At 36.6% G+C, this 24527-nt stretch overlaps 1 protein-coding gene across 1 annotated transcript in view; it reads right to left on the minus strand.

Moving 5' to 3' along the window:
- pigk (phosphatidylinositol glycan anchor biosynthesis class K) overlaps nt 1-24527 on the minus strand; it is a 49843-nt gene that overhangs the window by 23987 nt on the left and 1329 nt on the right. The window contains exons 4-9 of the mRNA XM_015383075.1: nt 23672-23807; nt 22441-22552; nt 17152-17248; nt 15481-15598; nt 13862-13972; nt 11731-11903 (exon numbers count right to left, since the gene is read on the minus strand). Coding sequence (XP_015238561.1) covers nt 11731-11903; nt 13862-13972; nt 15481-15598; nt 17152-17248; nt 22441-22552; nt 23672-23807 — 747 coding nt within the window. The remainder of the gene's footprint in view (nt 1-11730; nt 11904-13861; nt 13973-15480; nt 15599-17151; nt 17249-22440; nt 22553-23671; nt 23808-24527) is intronic.

The raw sequence follows: 24527 nt of genomic DNA on the forward strand, positions 1-24527 counted from the left end.
TCGCCAAGGATAAGACCCCAGACTGCATTTAATTTGCCACCATGTCGAATGCAAACACGCGTTTTGCATTCAGAAAAAAGCTCAGGCCATGACCATTAATATTAAGGCCTTTACATACTCTAACGGAGCAGGGAGACGTTTAATCTCTTTACCGTGGCTCCAAGACCTAAAGGACATTCTGTTCTTCTCTAGTTTTTGTAGTTACTTCTTTCTACTCAGCTGCTTAAACTTCTAAAGGGTCAAAATGGAGAGCAGCCTGTGCTTCAATGCGGTATGGGAGCTACACAGCACAGGAGAGGAAGCACTTAGCCTGGGTGGGCACAGGGGAATGTGGGATGCCTCCTACCAGATTTGGACTATGGTTTATGCTGCATGAGTTTTTGTCCAACTTCTAGCAGGAAATTGATTTAGAAACATTAAATTCAGAAGAAATAGAGTCCGGAACAGTTTCTTTTCCAAAGCTGTGAAGGTAATCATCCCTCTGTGGCCAAACACATCCCACCCATCTCCCCTTCACTCCCACAAGATCACATGCACAACAAAACAGCCCTGCTGACACTTAAATTGACCAGACAATTTCACAGACTGTTTCAGTACCAGCTGCACTTTATGTAAATATTATATGCTAAACATTAGTTTATATAACTGTCTTAAAAGGGTGTTAATATCTTCTATGAGTCTTTCTAATGTCTTTAATCAGTTAAAAAGGCTGCTCAATATTGAATGTTTATTTCAAAGGTGTTTTACATTTTTGAGAATCTCCTCTAAGATCCTCATTTTTCAGTTTCTCTCAAAGTGTTTTTATGAGGGCTTTGCAACATAGATGAAAATATACCATACTATAAGCCCTTTAATTCAATCCATATTGATAATTATTCTTTTTTTTGTATCCATTTAAGATAAAGAACAGATGGGGGAAATAAGATATTTAAATTGCAATCATCTTTAAACATAACCTTTAACCTTTACAAAAGAGGTCAGCCTTACCATCAACTAGAGTTGCAGTGATCCATTATTTACCAATCCAATTAAATTAGATACATAGGCTGCATGTGTTGGCCGATTTATGATAGTGATCCGATGCTACTGCTAAATGAATTAACCGTATGGTTTGTCATGTGAGTAAAGGCATCATGTTTGAGACAAAAATTAACAAAGATATATTGCTATGTTCCAATTAGGGCAGAATTAATACAATTTAGTCATCTAGAGAGCTGTAACTGTGTAAAAATTGGAAACAACTGGACAACAACGCTGGATCAGTGTTATTCATCTAATATCCGATCCAGCCAATTACTCAATATCTGAGCCAGAATCTTATCTGAGTACTGGAGGCCAAAACCTTTCCTTTGCCTATATCCTCCAGAATGTTAAAAGTTCTGGATAGGAGTCAGACAAATTAGCTCATTTATCTATTGATCAGGTGCCCATCAAAAGTTATATACCACAGAGATTCTTGATTCCAACACATCTTTCAATGAAAACTTTTTTAATGTGCTTTGTACAAGAATTATTACAGTTAGACGGAACAATGATGATTTCCCAAGAGTCACACTTTTACATGGAAAGCCTAATGGTCCAGGATAATTTCTATTGAGCTATGCAGGCAATATAAAAGAGAGGCAGTTCATAAAAACAGCTGAAACTCACTTTTCTTCACATAAATCTGCTTTAACTGTGATAGTTTAACTGCACTGCATTCATATAGCTGTCAAAATGTTATTCTGGGGCCTCCATCAGCCTTGAGTTATTATACACATCTAAAAAAATATAATTTGACCAAAGAAATGAGTGATGCTACACATGAGGAGGTTGAAGGGGAATTTAAAGACAAACAAAAAGTCAGTTTGGACATATAAGGTCATTACTGAGGGTAAAGAAGTCTTGGATTACTGATTTGGCTTAAGGAGTTCAACAGATTACAGCAAACCTTTGCAACTCTTTCGTCTCTCCAACGACTGTTATGGCTGTCAAAGGTTTGCTGACATGCCTACATCTATCAGTTGTAGCTTTGGCTTAGCAAAACTATATGTTTTTATTCTTCATCTTTGTGTTTTTACTTCCTTTTGGCTCAAGATTCAAATGGTGTCATATTTCCGGGGAAAAAGCTTTTTAAAAACAAAGGATTTTTGTTTTGGGTTGTTTAGGAGAAATGTGCCTAGCTCACCTCCTGACATTTAATCTGCCCCACTCCTCTCAAATATCAGGATATTTGAGAAAAGTAGGAGCGCTCACTTCACCCTTTGTTACCAAGATGCAGCCAAAAAAATATTTGCACTGAGGGTCCATTTCACAGAAAAGCATTTCTGTTCATAACAAATGGCAGGCACACCATTTTTGTTTTAGAGGGGTGTGGCAGCTTTTGGTTTTTTCAGAGCAAGAAAACTTTTTATAGTTTCTTATCTGATGTGTAAAATCTGTAAAGAAATGTGTAAATACATTTGAGATTTCTCATGAAAAAATTGGTTGGTCAAAAGAGAAGAGGACAAAATTATGAATAAATATTGTTAATAATAAAAGTACTATCATATCCAGTAAATTAAGATGTGTTCGGATGACCCTTTGTTTCATTAAATTAAAAGTATCTTTTGAAACCAACAACCCTTTAAAAGGTATTAGATTTAGGTTTTATGAAGCCTGCATCTTTGTATTGAAAAATGTTTATTGTTCAGATGGGATATTATATCAGATGTCCTGTTTTCATTAATACAGTTTTCATTCAGTAAGCATCAAGCATCATGATGATAAGAATAAGGACTGTCAGGGTGCATTTAGTCTATATCATGTGCTAAAGTCAACTTTTTATTATACAAAACAGAATAATCTGGATTAAAGAACCAATGTATCAGCAGGATCTTTTTCCATAAATTGTTGTAGTGGTGATATTTATGAGCTAAATCACAGGACCTCTCTAAAGGTTTACATAAACTAAGCCTGAAAAGTTGATCAGACAGGTGCAGCTGATCCAGAAGGCAGCTGCCCGCATCCTCACCAAAACTAAGAAAATAGAGCACATCACCCCAGTTCCACCATCCTTGCACCAGTTTCACATATCTGAGAGAATAGACTTTAAAATACCTCTGTTAGTCTATTGATCAATGGCTGATTTTGCACCAAAATACATTAAAGACTTGACAGTTTATCAAACAGGCAAACTTTTCACGTCATCTAGCTGTAATATGATCAACATAAACAGAACCAGAACCATACATGAAAAAGCAGTTTTCGGTTATGTTCCACCAATCTGAAATTAAATCCCAGAAAAATGTGCTTCAACGCTAAATTGGTTTAAATCACAGACTGTGCAATATAAACATTAGTTTAGGTTTGTAGTTCAATTTTCATTTGTTTTAATCAACCATTTTATTATTCAATTTTTATACTCATTTTAAATATTCATTTTTACTCTCTTGAATTATGCATTTTCATTCATTTTAAGTATCTGCATGCAAATGCAGTGTACCTTTCTGCGTCCTTTGTTTTCTCAGGTACAGCACTGTGAATTGTCTTTCTACTAAAATATGCCACAGAAATAGACTGGCCTTTTTTATTTTGTGGAGTTATATAAATCAATGAGTTTAAAATTAAGCTAAAAAATAATTCAATTATTTGAATATAATTGAACAAGTTAAGAACTGAAACTTCAAAGTTATTTTAGCTGCATTGAATATTCAAATACTACAACGCAAGGTTGAGATTTTTCCACAGTACCACTGTTTTCTTTGAAAGCCTCTTTGCTACATCTCTTTCTCAAACTGAGCCAGGCGCAGCAGTCCCAGCTAAATGTCACAGTAGAGTGGAGGTTCAAATGACTGACTGTCTTTCATTGAAAGTTCAAGCCGGCCGGCTTCTGACAAAGTGGGCCAATAGCTCCTCTGAGCTGCCTTGACTTTCCTCCAGCCACTCACAGAGTGAAGTAACCTATTTGTCTCTTCTTTTTGTTTCTTTCCTTAATCCAGAGATATTATTCCACAACAACTTTCTCTCAGCATTTTGCCCTCTTGCCCTCCCCTTTTATTTGCTCCCCTTTGATGCTCCCCCCCTTTATGTCTGTTCAGTCTCTGACAGACGGAAAATGGGATGAGCCAGCAAGCAAGACAGTGATCCCCGGCTGAGCCCTCTATGAGCTCAAAGAGCTTTCTGCCTTTAAAAATATTGCAGGCGCTTTGCCAATCCCCTTTTAACTTGGCTACAAGATATGAGGTCTAATTCAGGGAAGTCTATTGTTCACTTTATTCTGCATGAAGATATTTCTGGGAAGGATTTCTCCATCCTTGTAAATGATCCTAATAGATGTGGCTGCCTCCAGCTTTGCTACTGCTGCCGTCTCCAGCTGCCATCTTTAGGCCTAACTAATTTCTTTGTACCATCTGCCCCACTAAAAGCCTAAGCGGTGTTTGTACACTCACTCTAAAGCTGCAGGTCGCAAACCATATTAGCACTACATTATGATTCAATGGAGACGGAATTTAGGCGTTACTGGATACCTGTAATTATTCTGGGCACTCTGAAACCAGTAGGAAAATGTGTTGCAATAAAATATCTCCTGTAGCTTGAAGCGAATAGCTGTGGAGAGGATGTTCAAATGGACATAGGCTTAATACCACTAAGTGTCATTCAGTTAATGGAAGACCCATTTGAGTAACAGGATCCAGAAATGTGCCTCAGCTAGAAAATGAGAGATGTGCACTCTTTTCTTGTCTGTGTGGCTGAACAGGTTTACAAAAGTAGACTGAAGCAGCACTACATTTATTAAAAACCTGGCTGTGTCAGCTATATGTAATCCTCTCTATGTGGGGCTCTCTTTAACCCATTTCCTAGTCATTCAAATAATGTGAATTTTAAAAAGCAAAAGCATCTGGTCAGGGGTCAGAAAAATCAGAAAGCAAGAAAAATCAGCAATTTCTTGGTGATTACTTCAACAGATCATCCTGATTTGTTGGAAAAGGTCTTAAACCAGCTTCTGTCAGTATTGCTGAATAATTCTGAAAAAATAAAAAAGGGAAATATTCTGGTTTTTGTGATTGCTTTAGCTAATCCTGTTAATTGTCAAAAGAAGATCAGAGAAACTTTATAGACACCTTTTTCGATATTACTTTAGCAAAACATGGAAAAAATGGCTAAAGATTTGCACTTTTAAAAAGTAATAAAACAGAAATTAAGAAAAACACTAAAAAGTTGTACCTGCATTAAAAAAGATACAAATTAAAATATATAAAGTGCACTAAACACAAATCTTTAAGAGTGTAAATTAATAGATTTATGTTTTTCAATTTGTTCTTTTGAGTCGGATGGTAAAGACACTCTCCCATACATTTGGAAAATGCAAGAATCTGTATTGTTTACAGAAGTACCTGAAAACAATGTGTAGAGGATTTGTTTTTGGGGAATTTGGGTGTAATGGGACAGGTATGAGCATGCAGACACCAATCGGAATCTATCCATATCCTAATAGAGATGCTGCCCCCTTCATCTTACAGTGCCGATCCTAAGATGACGCAAATCTATGTTACACAGCTAAATAGACCCCAAGAAAACATCTAGGGATAAATGGTCCATCCTCATATGGTTGGAACGAACGTTAAGTTGGAGGGAAAGAAGGGCCGTGTTCAATAACAATGACACAAATACCACATCACAAGCAATTAAAGTGCTCCAAAATAAATCACCACAGAGAGTTTAACAAGGACAGGGAACTCATCCAATTTCCCATAACTTAAGTTACAGCATAATGGGGGTGTAATTTGGCAAGAATTTGCTAACAAATAAATGCACACAGGTACCACAATAATTCAGACATATCCTGATAAAGTGAAAGAATTATATATGGAGATTTTTATAATATACCTATAGCTCTGGGAAGACTCACAATATTTTACTGCCCATCTGCTGAGGGTGCAATGTGCAGAGTAGCTGAATTGTTGGTGGTGAGCTGCTAACTAGTGTCAAGGGGTTTAAGGGTTTTGTGTATATAGATATTTTTTTACATTTAGTCCATGTTTTGAATGAGTACCAATATCACCCAAAAGAAATATCACATCTTTTGAAAATCGATTGTTTTCTTAAGCGCCTAGAATGCCAATGTAGGTGGCCCACTTGGTGCCTGGCAGCTCAGTCAGTTTAATCCTCTCATTGATGCCGCACTTACATAAACCATTGCACACTCTTGTGTGTCCTGTTTCCAGGACTCAACAATAATTGTGCATAATATATACAGTGATGCACTGTAGTCAATTTCAACTGACTCCTGATCAAAGTATCATATCCCCTAAGAATACAGTCACTTTTCAGTCATGTTTGGAAAAAGGAAATCTGCATGGCCCTGATAGCATATGTGCCTTTTCTACTGAAGACCTTTGCTGCAGAGCGCACCCTAGTGTGGTGCCCTATGTTTCAAAGGTCTGCTGATTCCCCATCTGGTTCATGCCCTTTGGAAAAAAAATATATAAAAACTGCCATTATTCCCTTTCCAAAGAAACCCTGTCCTACAGAAAATGATGAGGATACCATTTGCATCTTATAACTCTCACCGGATCTCAGTACATGTATAAATGTCTGTGCACTATTAAATGAAGTGTCTCAGAGTCCAATTCCAAGGCCATAAATACACAAAACATTTAAAAGAATTAAAGAATATCCTTCTAAAAAATTATGTATTTAGCCAGAAGGCTCATTAAGGGCTGATGGTCACTTCAACTTTTTTCCAGTTTTTGTCATTTAATGACTAATTCAGCCACTCACGTGCTATGCACTTATTTGATCTGTTTATAGCCTGGTATAAGAAAATAGGTTTCTGTGAATTCAATATAATTTATCCACCACCAGGAAGTGGCTGAGTCATAATTAATTGAACTTGGTCAGAATTTCTCAGAATGCTATGAGTTATAGTGGCTTTAGCAAGAAAGTCATGTTTGTAGGAAATTAAAGTGGAAGTGTTTGTGTGGGGCTGATTTGACCTTTCTTGTTAATGGAAATGGTCTCAGCTATATTATTGGTGAAGGATAAAAAATGCATGGAAAGTGACAGAAACATGACTGTGGAAATGCAAAATTCATGTATAAACAGAAGGGACTGTGATGCAATAAGAACACCCTTATATAGAACACCTAATGCAGTGGTCGAAACTGTACTCGTTCACCTTTCTGAAAAGAATAACAGCAAAATATGCAGATAGTTTAGCTAAATGACACAATATGACAAAAACAAACAAATCATAAACCCTTTGATTTCTATATTTTTCCATTTTACTTTTTTATTAAGTCCCTTGGATCAAACTGCTCTTTTTTCCTTGTACCAAAAAAATGTCAAGTTGTGATTATAAACAGAGGAAGTCTCCCTGCTAATGACTTCACATATTTTAGAGAATGAAACCTAAGACGAGCATTCAACCCACGGTGCTGATTTAGACTCAAGAATAGCCAAAGAGAGTGGCAAGAGGAGAGATATCAACAAAGCGGAGATAGTTTGGACTTTGGCATAATGGGGAAAGTGAATATATTGGACAACGCATGATGAAATGACCCTGGGTAAGAAGGAAAAGAGAAGGACAACAAAGCCTCAGGGAAGCAGTAAAGAAGTTTAAAGAGGGTTGTTGTGACAGAGGAAGACAGGAGAGATTGAGACAGAGGCAGATGGTCCCCTGTTCTGCACATATATTTGAAATGTCCAGGTTAATTTACCTTCAAGTTGGAGACTTGATTGTTTTGATGATCTTTCTCTAATCAAATTGAATATTTTGAGCTCCCATAAAATCATAACAAAGAGAAATTACAGGGAAAATTTACTTCAATTTTTTTAATAGCTTGGCTTATTTAAAGGCCAAAAAGTAAGGTTTGCTATAATTTGGGCTATTCAGTAATTACTTAAATAGTTAAGACAGTGTAATTATCTTAATTTTCGATTAAAAGACAAATTAGGACAGGAATTCTCACCCTGGCACAGAAAATATTTTTTTAGCTTTCAGTGTCAGTAGCTTCTAATGACAGTGGCTCTGTTCCTTTGGACCAGCTAAGGTTTGGAGCCAACATATAATCACTTTAATTGGATGGATGCAAACATCTGGTTTCAAGGGTAAAAATTTGCTCTATTTTTTTAGGGAAGAGGGGAAAAAAAAGCACCATTCTAGAACAGAATTTTTTAGTCTGTTTGGGTCGAAGGGTTGGGTCAGGAAAGGTCTGCAAATCTACAGTGAAATGCAATGTTCTAAAATGTACAGATGAAACCTGTATAGAAAGAAAGTGTATCAGCTCTGCTCATTTGCAAGGCTCCCTCCTCTTTCCCCATTTAGAGGGCAGCTTTAATTCAACCAAATTAATGAGGTGAACAGCATGTGATGTTTTTCATTCCACTGAAAGGCGGAAATAAATAAAATAAAGGACGCATCTCGTAGCTACTCTCAGACAGACAAGGGTACTCTAAGTCCTATAACAAGTATCATCAATTGCAAGTATATCAATTAAAAATGAATATATTTTTTCAATAAATCACATTTTCTAAACGAGAAGAATGGTCTGGCATAGATGTGAACTAATTTTGATTTATTACTACAAATGAATTCATTCAGGGATCTGATGTTGGAACGACCCCTCTAGAGTCCTGATTTGAATCTGATTGAGGTCAGAAGACCTTTCCATTACGCTAATCTTTGGCTACCTCCATATATTCTCTAACACTCATATTCCATATATTGAAAACATAAAATCAGGTAGGAAATAAAAAAATAAAAAAAAATAAAAAACTTACTTTTAACAAATAAACAACACAAAGATAAATTGTTTAGCAAACTTTTGAGATAAGCCTATTAAATATGCTGGCTGAATAAAGTCTGTCGGGGATGTAATGCTGGGCTTGACTGTACTTTCATCTGCAGATTTGGCTTCCACTTGTAATTTTTCAGATGAGTGCTAGGCTATCATTTACATACCCAATAGGTTGACAGACCACTCAGCAGTAATTGTTTTATTTATTGAAGCACCTGCATAAAAAAAAATAAAAAGCTTGATTACCAGCTGCTGGACAACAACAAATAAATTCAAAACCTGTTTGTGCCAGCAGAACACCAACAGTTCCGCATCTTCCAAAAAACAAATCCTTTTACAGACACTGCAAACATGGAGCAGATGTCATCCAGAAGCTTTAAACAGCAAAGAGTCACCTGAATGAAAACATGAAAAGTAACAGTTCTTGGAAACAGAGAGGGGGCAGACCCTACTGGTCTTGGCGTGCTGCTGGAAACTTCGCTCTGTAGAGCATCAAATGATTTAGAGGGTTGCTGAAATCTTGCATCAGGAATGAAAGAAGCGTGTCTCTGTTTGACTGAATGAGACCAGCTGCCAGCTTGGTAACAAGCTGCACCATGAGTGTTTGCTGTAGCAGACCTAATGCATCAGGCTTAATCAATAATAAAGTAATGGGGGGGGGGGGTTCATGCAATGGCTAACCTGCCTGGGGCCAAAACAGTCATTGACCAAAAATTACGTTGCAATTTGCCTTTAATTAGTGGCTCTGCAAATTATAATCCTTAATACCCTGTGGTGGTCTAATTAAACCCTTTTTAATGGAATTATTAAGTGAGAGTATTTTTTATGTGTAGGTGTTAAAAGTTTGTTATTAAAGTATTTATTTTAGAAATTATAAAGACTTATCTCCAAACTAATTGGTACAAATATATGCCTTATATATGCATGCATCCATCCTTCTATGCAGTAATATATCAGTGAATGAATTATTGGAACCCTTTCCCTGTGCTAAATGTAAAACATGTTTGTGTTCTTTAGAGGAGAAAAGAAAAAGGTTTTCACTCTGGAAAGCTCTCTACAGCCATCTAGTGGCCTAAACTGCTTATCACAGCTTCTACACTGGATCAAAAAGTTAGGCAGATTCACCACTAGAGGGCACATAATCCCATCACTCAAAGCCACTTTAAGAGGACTGAAAAAAACAACTGGAGAAAGACAAGGTAAAGTTTCCCATCATAAGCTTTATTCTGGTCAGAGTGCTTTTACGGATTAAAAAAGGCTGATCTAAATGCATTATTACCCCAGAACCTCCAATCATTGGTTAGTGAAATCAAGAGTCGTATTAAACATCCAGGAGTCATACTTGACCCCTTTGAAAAGTTTACCCTTCTGGAAAGAGGCCACTCAACGCATCATTAGTGGAGAAATCAATACAGACACAAAGCCGGTCCTGAATTGAAATCAAAGACTTGTTAAGTGTGGAGAGAAACATTAAATGAATTTGGCCCCAGGCAATTCAATTAAAACACTAACAGGATGGCCTAAATGGGGCTTTTATCCAAGTTGTCCCCAATTCCAGAAGCTCTGAAAAGTTAAGAGTGATTTTCATACAAGTTAGTGTTTTTATTAGAACTATCACTAATCACCCTGCAATCTAAATTAGGCGGTCAGAAGTTAATTAAAAGTATACTTTAATCTTTTTTCTTCCAGGGTAGTGGAAAGAGTATAGAATGAATAAAATGAATTCAAAATTTAAATTCAATTAGCAGAACAAATATGGATGATTGTGGATCTCTTTAATCAACAGAATCAAAAACACATGTAGTCCTAAATGTAGGAAAACATCACCCTAAAACTTTGAAATAAAAACTGAGTTTTTTTAGATTTATATTTAATCTGAAAAAGCCAAGCTCTTATAAAATCTTGTATGGGATTATTTGCTGCAGCTGGTGTTTTCCCACTGACAGCAGAGAGAGGATATGCTTGTAACATTCATTTTACTGACCAAAGCTCAGAACGATGAACAAATGTGTCATGTTATGAAATTACCCAAAATGAGCTGCTGATGATTTAGGAATCTGGGGCTGTCCTCAGATCAGATTTACCTCCTGATTTTACATCAACCAGCAGAATCAGATGAAGACAATTTAGAGAACAGTGCAAACGATACTTCACAGTATTTAAAAATGAATGAATGAATCTCAGCCGGCTAACTGATTACAATTCAAAACTCTGTGCTTTTGGGAATATATCCCCCTTCTAGGCATTGCTTAGATTATTGCTGAGAGCCACGACATACTGGTGCTGCAAATCTATGGCTTATTTTTTCTACTAGCAACCTCAGCAAGCAATTACCGGTCTAAGCACAAAGAAAGACCGGTGTGCGGTGTATAAACTCCTAAACCAGCTAGTTCAAAACGTGTGTGGCGTGTGCTGACGAATGCTGCTCTGTCACCCCTGCCTCACTCCATCACTACATGCACTTGGCCTGATGCCACTCTAGATCCAGTATTTTCGATTTACTGGTTGGCATTGGTTGTTTTCATCCATGCAAATGCAGTTATTGCTTTGACTGGATGAAAAAGGCCTGTCTTTGGCTAGTTGGTGTGGTTTATTGGCATAAGTTAAACAAGCGTGCAGACATGAAGCCGAACAAGAAGTAGTGGAGCAGGAGAACAGTTTTATCAGAGTTATCAGAGAATTTTGAGTAAGCAGTATAGCGGTCAGTTCTCAGGATGGTGGCACAATTTTTTTTAATATATTTTTAATTATACATAAAAACCAAGCTGCATGATCTAAAACTAGATGGTCCTTCATCAATGTTTCTAATGTAGAAAGAGAAGGTGATCAAATTGCAGCATATATAGGTTAGAACTATTATTTTTATTCCATGATGATTGTCCTTATTTCCCAGAAAGAGTGAAGGAAAAGTAAAAAAAATTAAAAAGTGTAAAAATCATCAGTATAATATAAGTGAATAAAATCAGCTTACCTCTCCTCGACTTGCTTAATAGGGTCTGTTAAGTTTACGGCTTCAGTGGTGATCTCAACCTTGCGGACGCTGCCGAAAAAGTCTGTGATGAGGACGCTTCCCGGATCCCTCTGGAACAAGTCAGTGCGATGACCCGGAGTGGACACGCACTGACTTGAGGGGCAAACTTTAAACTAAGGAGAAAAAAAAAAAACACAATAATAAAAATTTACAGACATTAATCTTTGCCATTAGAATAAAACTGCTTATTGCTTTTACTCCTTTTATCTTTATGCAATATTACAATTTCTTTGTTGTCATTCAGCATTCAGGTATGACAAAAAGCAACATCAGAGGAGATCTGCAAAGCAGTTCACTATATTTATGACAATGGAAGGGGCATTTCTGTTTAAAAAATAATTTGATTTTTCAGTAAATGATTTGCCAATACTTTGGTGCCTGTGTTGTGTATGAAAAAGAAAGAAAAAAAAACAACATCCTGGAGGTTTTTTTCCCCCTCCGTAAGTGAATTGAGCAATTTATCCGTCTATTTGAAAGGTGACATAAAATCATTACCCTGACCTGAACATTACCTCTGTTAGTCAAACAGGACTTGAAAATCCATCACTAAAGCCTTACAGTGAATGCGAAAGCCGGTTCTTTCAAAAAGCAAAGCTTTTCAGGCTGGTTTTAAAAACCTAATAGGCTAGTCGAGAAAATCCATGGTATTGATCTTTAATCCCAAAAAAGCACCAGAACAAAGAGTGCATCAACTGGAACGTATAATTAGCATTAGCTGGGGTACACAGAGTAACTACCATATTTTGAGATAAAACTTCTAGTGGTCCCTTGGCTCGATAGATCCTGGCAGGAGTCCAAAAGATGAAAGGGGAGGCACTGCTGAGGCCGAGCCGAGGCCCTGAGAGTGTAGTCAGATGTCAAACACAAACAGACCACACACCTTCTTAATCATTCTGTTTCAAGTGTGCACAAGTCCTGGGAGACCTCTGTCGCTTTCATCTGACTCTTATTGGAATGAACAGAGAGATTCGGTTCCACTAACATAGATTAAGAACAACAAAAGTTTAGCCGAGTCACACAGGCATCTATCCTCCACAACAAGAGTTTTCTCTGTATCAGATGCCAATCTGTGCTCGTTACGTCATACATCTACAAGATACATCAGTAGAAAATTGCTACAAGTTTATTTCTAAAATCATTTTCCCTACTTTGAGGATCAACGTTTACTTTGGTAATTGCTTCCTGCCCAACAACTGTTTCCTGACATTATTTTTAAACTCTTTGCTCTCTCAAGAAATCAAAAGATGGCTTTACACCAACATCAATCTTGATAGGTCAGTCCCTCGCATGTTTTAGATGTGACCCTGTAGCAAGAACGCAAAGATTGACAGTAGAGTCGTGTTAACGGTTTCCCACAATGTAAGGGACATAGCAAACATGGAAGAAGATGGCCTGGTTGGGTGACATATTAAAATCTAGCTTTCTTTGCCTTGTTAAACGTACACTGCACATCATAAGAAACACAATATTCACATGTCGGTATATGGTAGTGGCAGCATCATGCTGTGGAAATTAGATTCTTCAACATAGACAGGAAAGCTGCTCAGAGTTGGTGGTAAGATCGATGGAGGTATAAACAGGGCAAATCCTGGGAAAAAAGATTATTAGAGGCTATAAAGAACTATAAGGTGAAGGCCAACAACAACAAAAAAATGTTTTAACAGTTACATATCAGATTTCCGATTCCTCAACTAACTTAAATTAAAAACAGCTGAAGCAATAAATTATTCTCAGATGACGAAGTACAGCAAAATTCCTCACCTTTCCTTATGTTAAGCCACTTCGAAAAAAAAACAAGTCACTTTAGGTTTGAAGTTTTAAGATGTATCAAACAAATATCCCCTTTCATTAAATACTAAATTCTAAGCTTCAATAAATATGAAGCTTAGAATTTGAGGAATTACTGCTCAGAGGAATACCCCGACCAGACTGCGGGCCAAAGCCATGATGTTTGGGGAGTAAAACCTCTCATACATAGAGGCACCCTAACAGCTAATTTTGGACTATATGATTTCAGATGAGAGAAAAAAATCAGCAACAGCTTCTCATAAAACATGAAACAAAGCCTCACCAGATCGTTCATGTTTGCTTTGCTCGCAGGGTGGATGTCTTCCAGGAACTCCAGCAGGTAGAAGGTGTAACGGTCCATTAAATGGACTCCTATGGCCAGATCTGGCTGGTGCTGAAGTGGAGACAGGGTAAAAAAATTATATAAGATTTCCAAAACTTGTTGGACAACTCTGTTGCGTATAGATTTTTCTCCAAAGTTCTCTTTATTTAGCAACCAGTTAGTGAGTGAAATCATTGCTTGCTGTATGTTTTCTGGTTCCTTCAACTCTGCATTACACAGAACCAAATTTAGAGAAGCATTTAGTTCTAATGGGCCACTTATATGGAACCAACCCCAAGAAAACTAAAAGTTTAGCCACCCTAAAACCCTCTAAATCAAGGTTTAAAACCCATTTGTTGAAGTTGCCTTCAACTATCCCGTTTACACCGTTAACTGTAACAGATTACTTTTGTAGCCCAACGTTTCTTCGACTGTGTTTATAATACAACTGCAATGCACTTTCTCTTTGCATTTTGTTTCTTATATGTTCATTTACAGTTGATGAATTCAACTGTCTTGTTACTAAAACTGTATCTGTAATATAATCACAATCTTAAAATAATCTCCCAATCGCAGATGGACTATGTTTTTGTTCACATTATACTTAAGAGTCAGAAGCCAATTTTCTTCCTCCAAACCTTTAGATGGTAGCAGGCTTCAAGGAGGTTTGTTACCACACAGAAGAGAAGAGTGAGAGTATTATCATGCGACAAAAAAAACTCTGAACAAAAAAAGTGTTCAAGGCCATGAAAACAATGAAACCAATGAGCCAAACGTAACCTTCAAAATTTAATCACAACTGCAATTTAGGTTGGGTTCTGGTCTGCATGCTATTGGAGGTGTGGCTTCACCAAGGGGACTGTGCACTTTATCTCACTCTGGGCCTTTTCAACCTGAAGGCTGCTGCTGCTGCTCCCATTCTTTGCTGACACCCAACACCTTTGCAGTTTATATTTTTGCACCAAGGTTCCATCTGCCTGGGACTGCTGCGGCCTTTTGGAGCAACCTCTGCTTTTCTGTTCCTTAGTGCTGTGTGTTGCAGGCCGTTTACAATCGTCTGTCTCTCCAAACAAAAACAAAATAACTCTCTACACATTGGGTATATAAGTAAACCCAATTAAAGAAAACACTTATTTTCACACATACACTCTTTTACACCAATGTTGTACGTTGATGCTGGCTCTAGCTTTCATTGAGTGAAGTATATCATGCAGTAAAGATATCTCAACAAGGCAGCCTATTTGTGGAGGAAATCTTCCCTTATAGGTTTAACCAACCAGCCTCATTATAGAGAATGATTGTAATACTATGACAGAACATGTGCACAAAAAGGAAAAGAAAAAAGTAAGTAAGACAGGCTCAGTTATCTGAAATGATTTTACTTGATATGCATTTCTTATGTACCTGTCATTTTAAGTCATTTGCAGCCTCTTGGCCAGGAAACCCTTGAAAAAGAGGCTTTTAATCTCAATTAGATTTTTTTTCCTGATTAAATAAAAGAAAAATATAGATGGAGTAGAAAACCTGAAAAAATCTGTTAGACTATTTAATTCAACAATGTGCGCCATAAAATAACTCACCGACAGAGAGTCTTCCCCGACCTGACTGCTGGCCAAAGCCATTATGTTTGGGGAGTAAAACCTCTCATACATGGAGGCACCCTGACAGGTGTCGATGATGAAGAGCAGCTCATTGTACCTGCACAGAGACATAAAACAATCTAACTTATTTTCTAATAAAACCCAATCAGAAAGTACACAGCTGGCCTTACACCAGTCCTTTGCTCCAATAAAAAAAAAGACTTATCACAGAAGCCTTCACGTAGCCGTTACCATGGCCACCGAGTAAAAGCTTCAGCACCATTCAGTCCTGCCAAAACGCCTACACGCCATTTCACCCCCTTCCTTCTGCTCTTCTTCTCCTAAGAAAAAACCTTTTCCCCTTCAATCAAACATGAATAATAGAATCAAGCGGACTGAATCAAGCTGGTTTGAGGTCAGTAAAAGAAGGTGGCAGTAATTAAGCAGCTAAAGAGTGCAATTATCACAGCAGCATCAAAGCTGCTTGGGCTAATCTCCACTGAGGCAGAGAAAAGCTTAATGCAGGAATGACTTCTGATTTATTGATTTCAGTTAGACCGCTATAATGCAGTCCTATTACCAAAAAAAAAGTGTGATTTGGAAGTAAAATAGGTCTAAGACCTGAACATGTCGAATTTTTTTTTTTTTTAATCAGACTAAAAGGCATCAGCCTGTTTTCTGATCCTGCTTACCCAATTACAAATCCAGTAAGAACAATAAAGCTAAATTAACCCACTAAATCATTTAGATTCATATAAGCCTTTCCAGTGTTATGAGATCATCTGAGCAGGGAAAAATAAAATAAAGCATGATTTATTACTCAATTAAAACGGCAGATTTAAAGCTGTTATTTTTCTCCAGTCAAATTAGAATAAATTAGCTCACTTTACACTTCTCAACAACATATTACATTTATAAGCACTTTTAAAATGACATAAAAAAAAAAAAAAAAAAACATACTCCTCAGCAACTTAGATAACTTTTATCGTCATTTTGTATTCACAGAGCGTATACAAACTCTTGAGGAAATAGGTTAGAAACCAGCAGTATTATTGATGCGTTGCACTATTTTTTTTGGTTCAACTGCACCATATACCATGGCTAATGTTTGTTGTATTGAACTAAACATGGTTTAAAAGGCTGTTCTTAGCTGTTTTAATGGGGCCTTGATGTTGATTGGTAAGGTCACAGAAACAAACCACAAATGACTGCATGCTGAAACCATTTTTAAATACATCAAATAAAAATGTACAATATGATAATCTGATCCATTTTAATATAAAGGGGAAAAAAGACTTTGTTTATCTACTATGTACTCCAGGTTCAAATATTTCAAACTTGAATGCATTTAGATATGTTGCTGTAAAGTGTGGAAGTACTAAACTACTTTTTGCCCCCCAAAAAAAGACTAAAAGGTTGATTTAGGGAATAAGACTCAGAACAAACTTTGTACTAGAAGGTTACTCTAAGTTTTCTCAAGCAAAATAAGCAACTCTTCATGTTAATGAAAATCAGGGTGATAGGTGACGACAACCTTAAGCAAAAAGACGGAGGATTGGCAAGTTTTACGTTGTAATAAAACCTCAATAGAAAATCAGAGCTTAAGCGACTTTATTTATTTATTTATTCATTCATTTAAACACCGCTTGTGTCGCTCGTTTGCTAATTTACCTTCTTTTCTGCCACATTTGCTCAAAGGCATCAGCCAACTCCACATTGCTGATTTCCTCAGAGTCCTGGAACTTCAGGAAGCCGTTACCGCCATGGCCTAGTGATGGAAGCACATCCCCAAAAAAATATGATTTCATAAAAAAAAAAAAAAACATCTTTATGAACCATGTGAGTAAACTTTTTTTTTTCTAAATGAAAAACAATCAGTTCCCACAGCCTGCAGAGGCACTTAGTATTACATAATAGATATCTCACTTTAGTTCTCTAATTTGTTTAAAACTTTATCCAAAACTAAACATTTTAATTTGTTAAAATGCATCTAAAGAAAAAAAAAACATAGTTCGACAAGACCTAGACACAAAAATGCCAACATAGCACCAGAGTTTTTGTACTGATGTGAGGATCTGTTTACCCAGCATCAAGTTAATCTCTGCTGTCTTTATAAACCCAAATTAATTCTGACTAAATGGAAAATAACCTTTTAGGAAAGAGCAGACAAGACATCCCCCACAATACCTGTAATGTATCCCATCTAAAAGGCCAGCCAATTACATGTCTGGACTAATTAAAGCTTTCCTCCAAATAATGCAAAGCAGTCTCCTTTTCCAGCTCTGCTGTGCTTCATTGACTTTGCATGATAACTAAAAGCCATTTAGCATATTGGCAGAAAATGTACTTTAATGTACATCAATGAAAAACAAGTGGATTCATGTGGAAAAGGGCACGGAAAAACTTCAATCATTACATACTGAAATCTTAAAGAAACTTGAAGAACGTTTACAGGTTTTAAGTATAAAGTTAAAAACCAATCTGGCTTTTCCTGGCTGTCACCAATTTCCTGTTTTATTTGATTTTAGAAGTCCACATTCTAATGTTGATTCAGTTTTCTCCTGTTTGCCCTCACATGAGAGAGTGTAATGTGGATTGTTTGACGGAATTCATAATTTTAAATGTAACAGAACGTGAAGGAATATCATTTAATTTCTCAAGGGATCAGCCCATATGTTGACACATTCAGTGCTCTCAATAAAAGTGGGAGTTCTCAGATTTAAGGTAATTAATAGATCACAGGAAAAGAACAGATTTTATAGGATTTGACCTGTTGATTTTTGACCATAGATGTATCAAGTTAGGATAAAACAGAGTTAAGAGTTAAGGCAGTGTTTCCCCAACATGAGGCATGCGTACCCCTAGTGGTCCATGAGTGCATTGCAAGGGGTACCTGAAAATATTTTATTTCTTAGGTAGTAAAATAAAATAGAGCTGGGATTTGTTTTGCTTTGTTAGGGCCCAATTGAAAAATTAAACAAGCTTTTATCAATCAATAATTATATTTTTCTTTCATGTTTGAGTTCATCTTGAGCTTTGACACACATCAGAACCAAGCAGAGGAACAGACTGGATGTAGAGAACAGTCTGGTATCAGCTGTTTTTCACACTGAGCTAACGGAGCTCATCAAACCTGCTGAGGTGTCTTGATGAAAACAGAGTAAAACTAATTAATTTATATAATTAATTAAACTCTAATTTATGTTCTGTTTTGTTCCAAATTCATAAATTTTAAATGTGATTGTAAGGGAGTTACTCAGAGGAGCTCCAGTTTTATAAATAGATTTATAATATGATTTTATTTTGTTTTTAAGTCGATACTGAATTCCAGGCAACATTATTTAATTTTTTTTTTTTTGAGATGGAAAGCAGCGTAAAGTTAAATAGTTTTTATTTCAGATATTGTACATTCCATTTTTGGACAATCATCAAGACTTTTGACTGAGAGGGCGACTCATGGTGAGAAAAAATGCCAAAAGGGGTAAAAACGTCAAAAAAGGATGGGAAACACTGAGTTAAGGCATGTAACTGCCGTGCAATCCAACATGCATACAGTTTCAGGCACACTTGTTCATTTCACAGCGCAGTGCTTCGTATAACTTTTTTTTTGTGCTAAATTTAAGTATACAGGATGAAGCAAAAAACTTAAACGAGTCAATCACCACTTTCTCAGATGTGGTGCTGCAGCACTTACTGTGAGGAAATAAGTATTTGAACACCCTGCTATTTTGCAAGTTCTTCCACTTAGAAATCATTGAGGGTTTTGAGATTGTCATCGTAGGTGCATGTCCACTGTGAGAGAAATAATATTTTTTAAAATCTAGACATCGCAATATATGATTTTTAACTAACCATTTGTATGACACAGCTGCAAATATATATTTGAACACCTGTCTATCAACTAGAATTCTGACCCTCAAAGACCTATTAGTATGCCTTCAAAATTTCCACCTCCACTCCAGTTATCATCCTACATTAGATGCACCTGTTTGAGGTCGAAAGCTGCATAAGGACACCTGTTCACCCCATCCTATCAGTGAGAATCTAACTACTAACATGGTCAAGACCAAAGAGCTGTCCAAAGACACTAGAGACAAAATTGTACACCTCCATATGGCTTGAAAGGGCTACAGGGAAACTGCATCGCAGCTTGGTGAAAAAGGTCCCCTGTTGGGAGTATTCATTAGAAAATGGAAGAAGCTACACAAGACTGTCCATCTCCCTCGGACTGCGGCTCCATGTAAGATCTCACCTCGTGGAGTCTCATTGATCCTAAGAAAGGTGAGAAATCAGCCAAGAACTACACAAGAGAAGCTGGTCAATAACGTGTCAAGAGTTTGGACCACGGTTTCCAAGGTTACTGTTGGTGATACACTAAGACATTATGGTTTGAAATCATACATGGCACGGACGGTTTCCCTGCTCAAACCAGCACATGTCAAGGCCTGTTTTGAGTTTGCCAATGATCATTTGATGATCCAGAGAAATCATGGGAGAAATTCATGTGGCCAGATGAGACCAAAATGGAACCTTTGGTCATAATTGCACTGACCGTGTTTGGAGGAAGAAGAATGATGAGTACCATCCCAAGAACACAATCCCTACTATGAAGCATGGGGGTGGTAGTGTTTTAGGGAAATTTTTCTGCATATGGGACATGTTTACTGCATTGTATTATGGAGAGGATGACCGGGGCCATGTATAGAGAGATTTTGGGAAACAACCTCCTCCCCTCAGTTAGAGCACTGAAGATGGGTGGAGGCTGGGTGTTCCAACATGACAATGACCCAAAGCACACAGCCAGGATAACCAAGGAGTGGCTCTGTAAGAAGCATATTAAGGTTCTGGTGTGGCATAGCCAGTCTACAGACCTAAACCCAATAGAGATCTTTGGAGTGAGCTTAAACTTGGTGTTTATCAGTGACAGTCCAGAAACCTGACTGATCTAGAGAAGATCTGTGAGGAGTGGGCCAAAATCCCTCCTTCGGTGTATTAACTTAGATTTTCTCAGGTGTTCAAAAACTTATTTGCAGCTGTATCATACAATTGTTAAAAAATATATATATGTGATTTTTTTATTTTTTTTGTTTTATTATGTCTCTCACAATGGACATGGACCTATGATGACATTTTCATATCCCTCCATTATTTATAAGTGAGAGAACTTGCAAAATAGCAGGGTATTCAATTACTTCTTTTCCTTGCTGTAGATGTGAAAGCTAAAGGGGATCTCACAGCAGGTGGAAATCTGTGCTAAATTTCAAGCATCCAGTGGCGATTCTGAAGAAAACTTCATGTAATGAATCATATAAAAAACAACAAAAAAACTTCCTGAAAGCTCTTAAAGTGGCATTTTTGAACAACCAGTGGAGAAGTAAGAAGGACAAAAGTTAAAAATATATAAAATTTAAGTCAGATTTGTTCATATTCTAGTGACATAAATTCATTTTTTTATTTATGGATTTTAATTATGAAATGCTTTTAGTATTATATAATTACAGTAATGTTTGTAGAAATGCTTAAAACCTGTTTAATAAAAAAAAATTACAAAGAGTTACAGGAATTTAAACTGTATCAGAAGCTTCACCACACATTTCATTGTGCAAAATATTAGCATTTTAATGTGAACAAAACGTTATGTGTGAAAGGTGTAACTGCTCATCTCTTCAGGAGCAGGACAATCACCCTGTCCAAAGTAGGACTCTTGCACATTGCATACTACAGACCTTATGAACAACTTTTTTTATTGGTCAAAATCATTTAAATTTAAAGTTAACTGCTGTAATCTGTCATTCTATTATTAAGCAATGTAAGTAGTTATGATCCCGTTTAATATTAGAGTGTGGCCTCAGCATGAAAATCTGATGTTGCACGCAGTGATCGTTGGTGAACTTAGAGGGAACATTGATCTGAACCTGTAATTTAAATCATATAAAGCGGTTTTGACAATTTCCTTCTTTCATCTCCGGAATAATGCAAAAATTACAAATATCTTATCCTGGGGTGATGCTGAGAAATTAGTCCATGTATTTGTTACTTTAAGGCAGAACTATTTTAATTCTTTACAATCAGAAAGTCAACAAACTGAAGCTAAAAGCCTCCAGCGGATCCAAAATGCTGAAGCCACAGTTTAATGAAAATTAAAAAGCGAGATCATATTTCTCCCATCTTATCTTCTCTTCATTGGCGCCCTGTCAGATCAAGAATGGAATTTAAAATCCTATTTCTCACATATAAACTCCTAAATAACCAAGTCCCGTCTTATATCAGAGATCTTATTGTTCCTTATGTTGCTAACTGAGCACTTTGCTCTCAATCTGCAGGTTTACTTGTTGTTTCTAAACTTTCTAAAAGTAGAAGAGGAGCCACATCTTTTAGTTATCAGGCTCTTCTAATGCCAAGGACCAGTTTTAGTCCATGAGGCAGACACAGTATCTAAGGCAAGGCTTAAAGCTTTTCTATTCAATATAGCTTATAGTTAGTGTCCCATGTTATCCTGAGCTATCTTTATAGTTCTGTTGATATAGGCTTAGAGTGCTGGAGGACATAGGGACCACCTTACATCATTCTGTTTTATTCTATCTCTATTTTCCAATTCAGTAGTATTTGTCAGTTTAACACTAATATTTGTTTACTCTGCTTGTTCTCATCATACTAGCTTCAACTGTCTGTTCCTGATTGGCTTTTTCCTCTTCACTGTCACTGCTTGCATGCTCGGTGTGAGGGATTGCTGAAGAATGAATAACCAAAAGCAAGTGAAAATCTGATCTACATGCTCATCCAGGAGGAGTGTATCCTGCAAAGTCAATGACATGATGCATTCAATTGATTTTCTATATAAGGAAAACCAGCTGATTGCATCAAGTCATTTAATTTTTTTCCCCATTCTTGAAGTAACCATTTTCTATTCTATGTTTTTCATATAATTTATTCAAAAAATAAGTAGAGATAATGAAATACCAGTGAGGTATATGAGGATGTTGCTTCGGTCGTCAGACAGGAGGCGTTTGGAGCGAGGGGTGCTGGGAGGAAGCCGTCCAGTCAAAACCCGCAGAAAGTTCTCTACAGTCACCTGAAACAAACAGGAAGCTGATTTTAAGCTGTATTTTAGATTGTTCATTCCATTTTGGTAAACATCTAAAGCCGGGGTCTTTAAGTCAAGTCCTCTAGGTCCAGTGTCTTGCAGCATTAAGATGTGTCTCTACTTCAACATACCAGAGTCAAATAATCCGGTAAATGGTAAAACTCTGGAGAACTAAACTGAGGAGGCAGGTTGGCTATTTGATTCAAGTGTGTGTGAAAAGACACATCTAAAATGATGAAGGACATTGCACCTCGTGGACCAGCATTAAAGACCCATGATCTAAAGCATTAAGCAAACATTAACAACACATGTATATTAGCTCACATCTCAATCATGAAACATGATTATTTTAATAACTGTTTGAGGCTAAAACTTCATACGCCATTTTAGCGCGCTGTCTAGCTAAATTAAACTCCTCTAAAGGGTAAAATTTCACCCGGCCATTAAAATAAATCACAATATACTTAATTTAATATGCTTAATTTTTAATAAGTTAAAAAAAGATAATCTGCAAATATTAAACTGCTTCAATTATGGACAGTCTAATTATACCATGAAAAAAAAAACCAACTAAATTGTATTTCTATCTAAAACAGCGGGTTCTAAGTATTTTTTGACTTAGAGGTATAATGGAGGATTTTCTTAAATCCTCGATTTTTTTCTTTAAAGACCTGCCCTCTCCACTTAAAAAAAAAAGCTGATGCACAACCATGTACCCACTCCGGAAAAGGAACGCATATCAAACGCATCCATCGCATTCGCGAGCCCCTTTCTCCTCGTGCACGCTCTGTTTAAAAGTTGTTGGTTGCTTTGCTCATTCAAGCTTACTTTCCAAAAGATTTGCAATTTTTCCACTAGGTCAGACTGACCACCGGTAAGTGAAAATGTGGACGAGCACGTAGCAAGGCCTTACATAAGCATATCACCACAATGATTGGTAATTAGGAGGACCACTTATTTTGATGATCCACCCAGAAAAAGAACATCCTCCACTATAGCTTTAAGTAATCGAGAGCAATTATGAAGGGTTGATAGAATAAAATCCAGGCTTAAGAAATCTAACTAAAGTCTTAGAGACAAAGTTTAACAGCACATAGGTAAACTAACCTCATAACCACGGTAATCCACCTCAACATCGTCCCCGTACACATTTAGCTCCATGTTCTTGTGGCTAAACACTGTAGCCGGTTTGGGGTTTCTGTGGTTACAAGCCATGTCGTCAGCCAGCATCAGAACTATATGACTGTGAAAAATAAAAACAACAGCGACAACTGCATTAATATATTCAAGAAAAAGTAATAAATACAAGTCAAACATTTTTAATGTTTCTATTGATGGCAAAATATTGCAGTTACTGAATCTATTTCTGCATTTAGGAAAGAGTTTACTTTGTACAAAGAAAATGTGCAATAAATTCAAAAATAATAGTAATAAACCTTGATATACAAAGCATGTAGGCAGCATAAATTAAATATACCTCCCTATGCATACACAGACCCTAGTTGAGTTTATGTGGCACTAGCACAAAATTGTTCATATCTACCTTTAAAAAAAAAAAAATGATTTCTTCATAAGCTTGGTTATTTCAAAAGTTTGCCATTTAAAAAAAAAAGTGTAGAAGTGAATATATAAAGGAAATATTACAGCAGCTTTTTAAAGATGGTTTAGATTCAGGTCTGGTGTCCAGTGGGAACAACAAACATAGAGAAGAGTTCCTGAACACCTGACTAGCGTTCCATTGGATGGATCAATCGTGTAGAAGAGCAGCTTATAAAACTAGATTATTTTTAAAAAGGTCTAGATTTTTAGTCAACCTTAATGCCAACTTTATTTATATAGTGACACCTCTATCCAAAGTACTGTTATAAAAGTAAAAAAACAGTTAAGCATTTTTAGTAAAAGACATTTTCTTTCTCCAGAAATAATTTTGATTTTTTTTTTCCAGCATGCCTTATTTATGTTT

This window comes from Cyprinodon variegatus, unplaced genomic scaffold (assembly GCF_000732505.1).
Source record: "Cyprinodon variegatus isolate N-32 unplaced genomic scaffold, C_variegatus-1.0 Scaffold275, whole genome shotgun sequence".
NCBI lineage: Eukaryota > Metazoa > Chordata > Actinopteri > Cyprinodontiformes > Cyprinodontidae > Cyprinodon > Cyprinodon variegatus.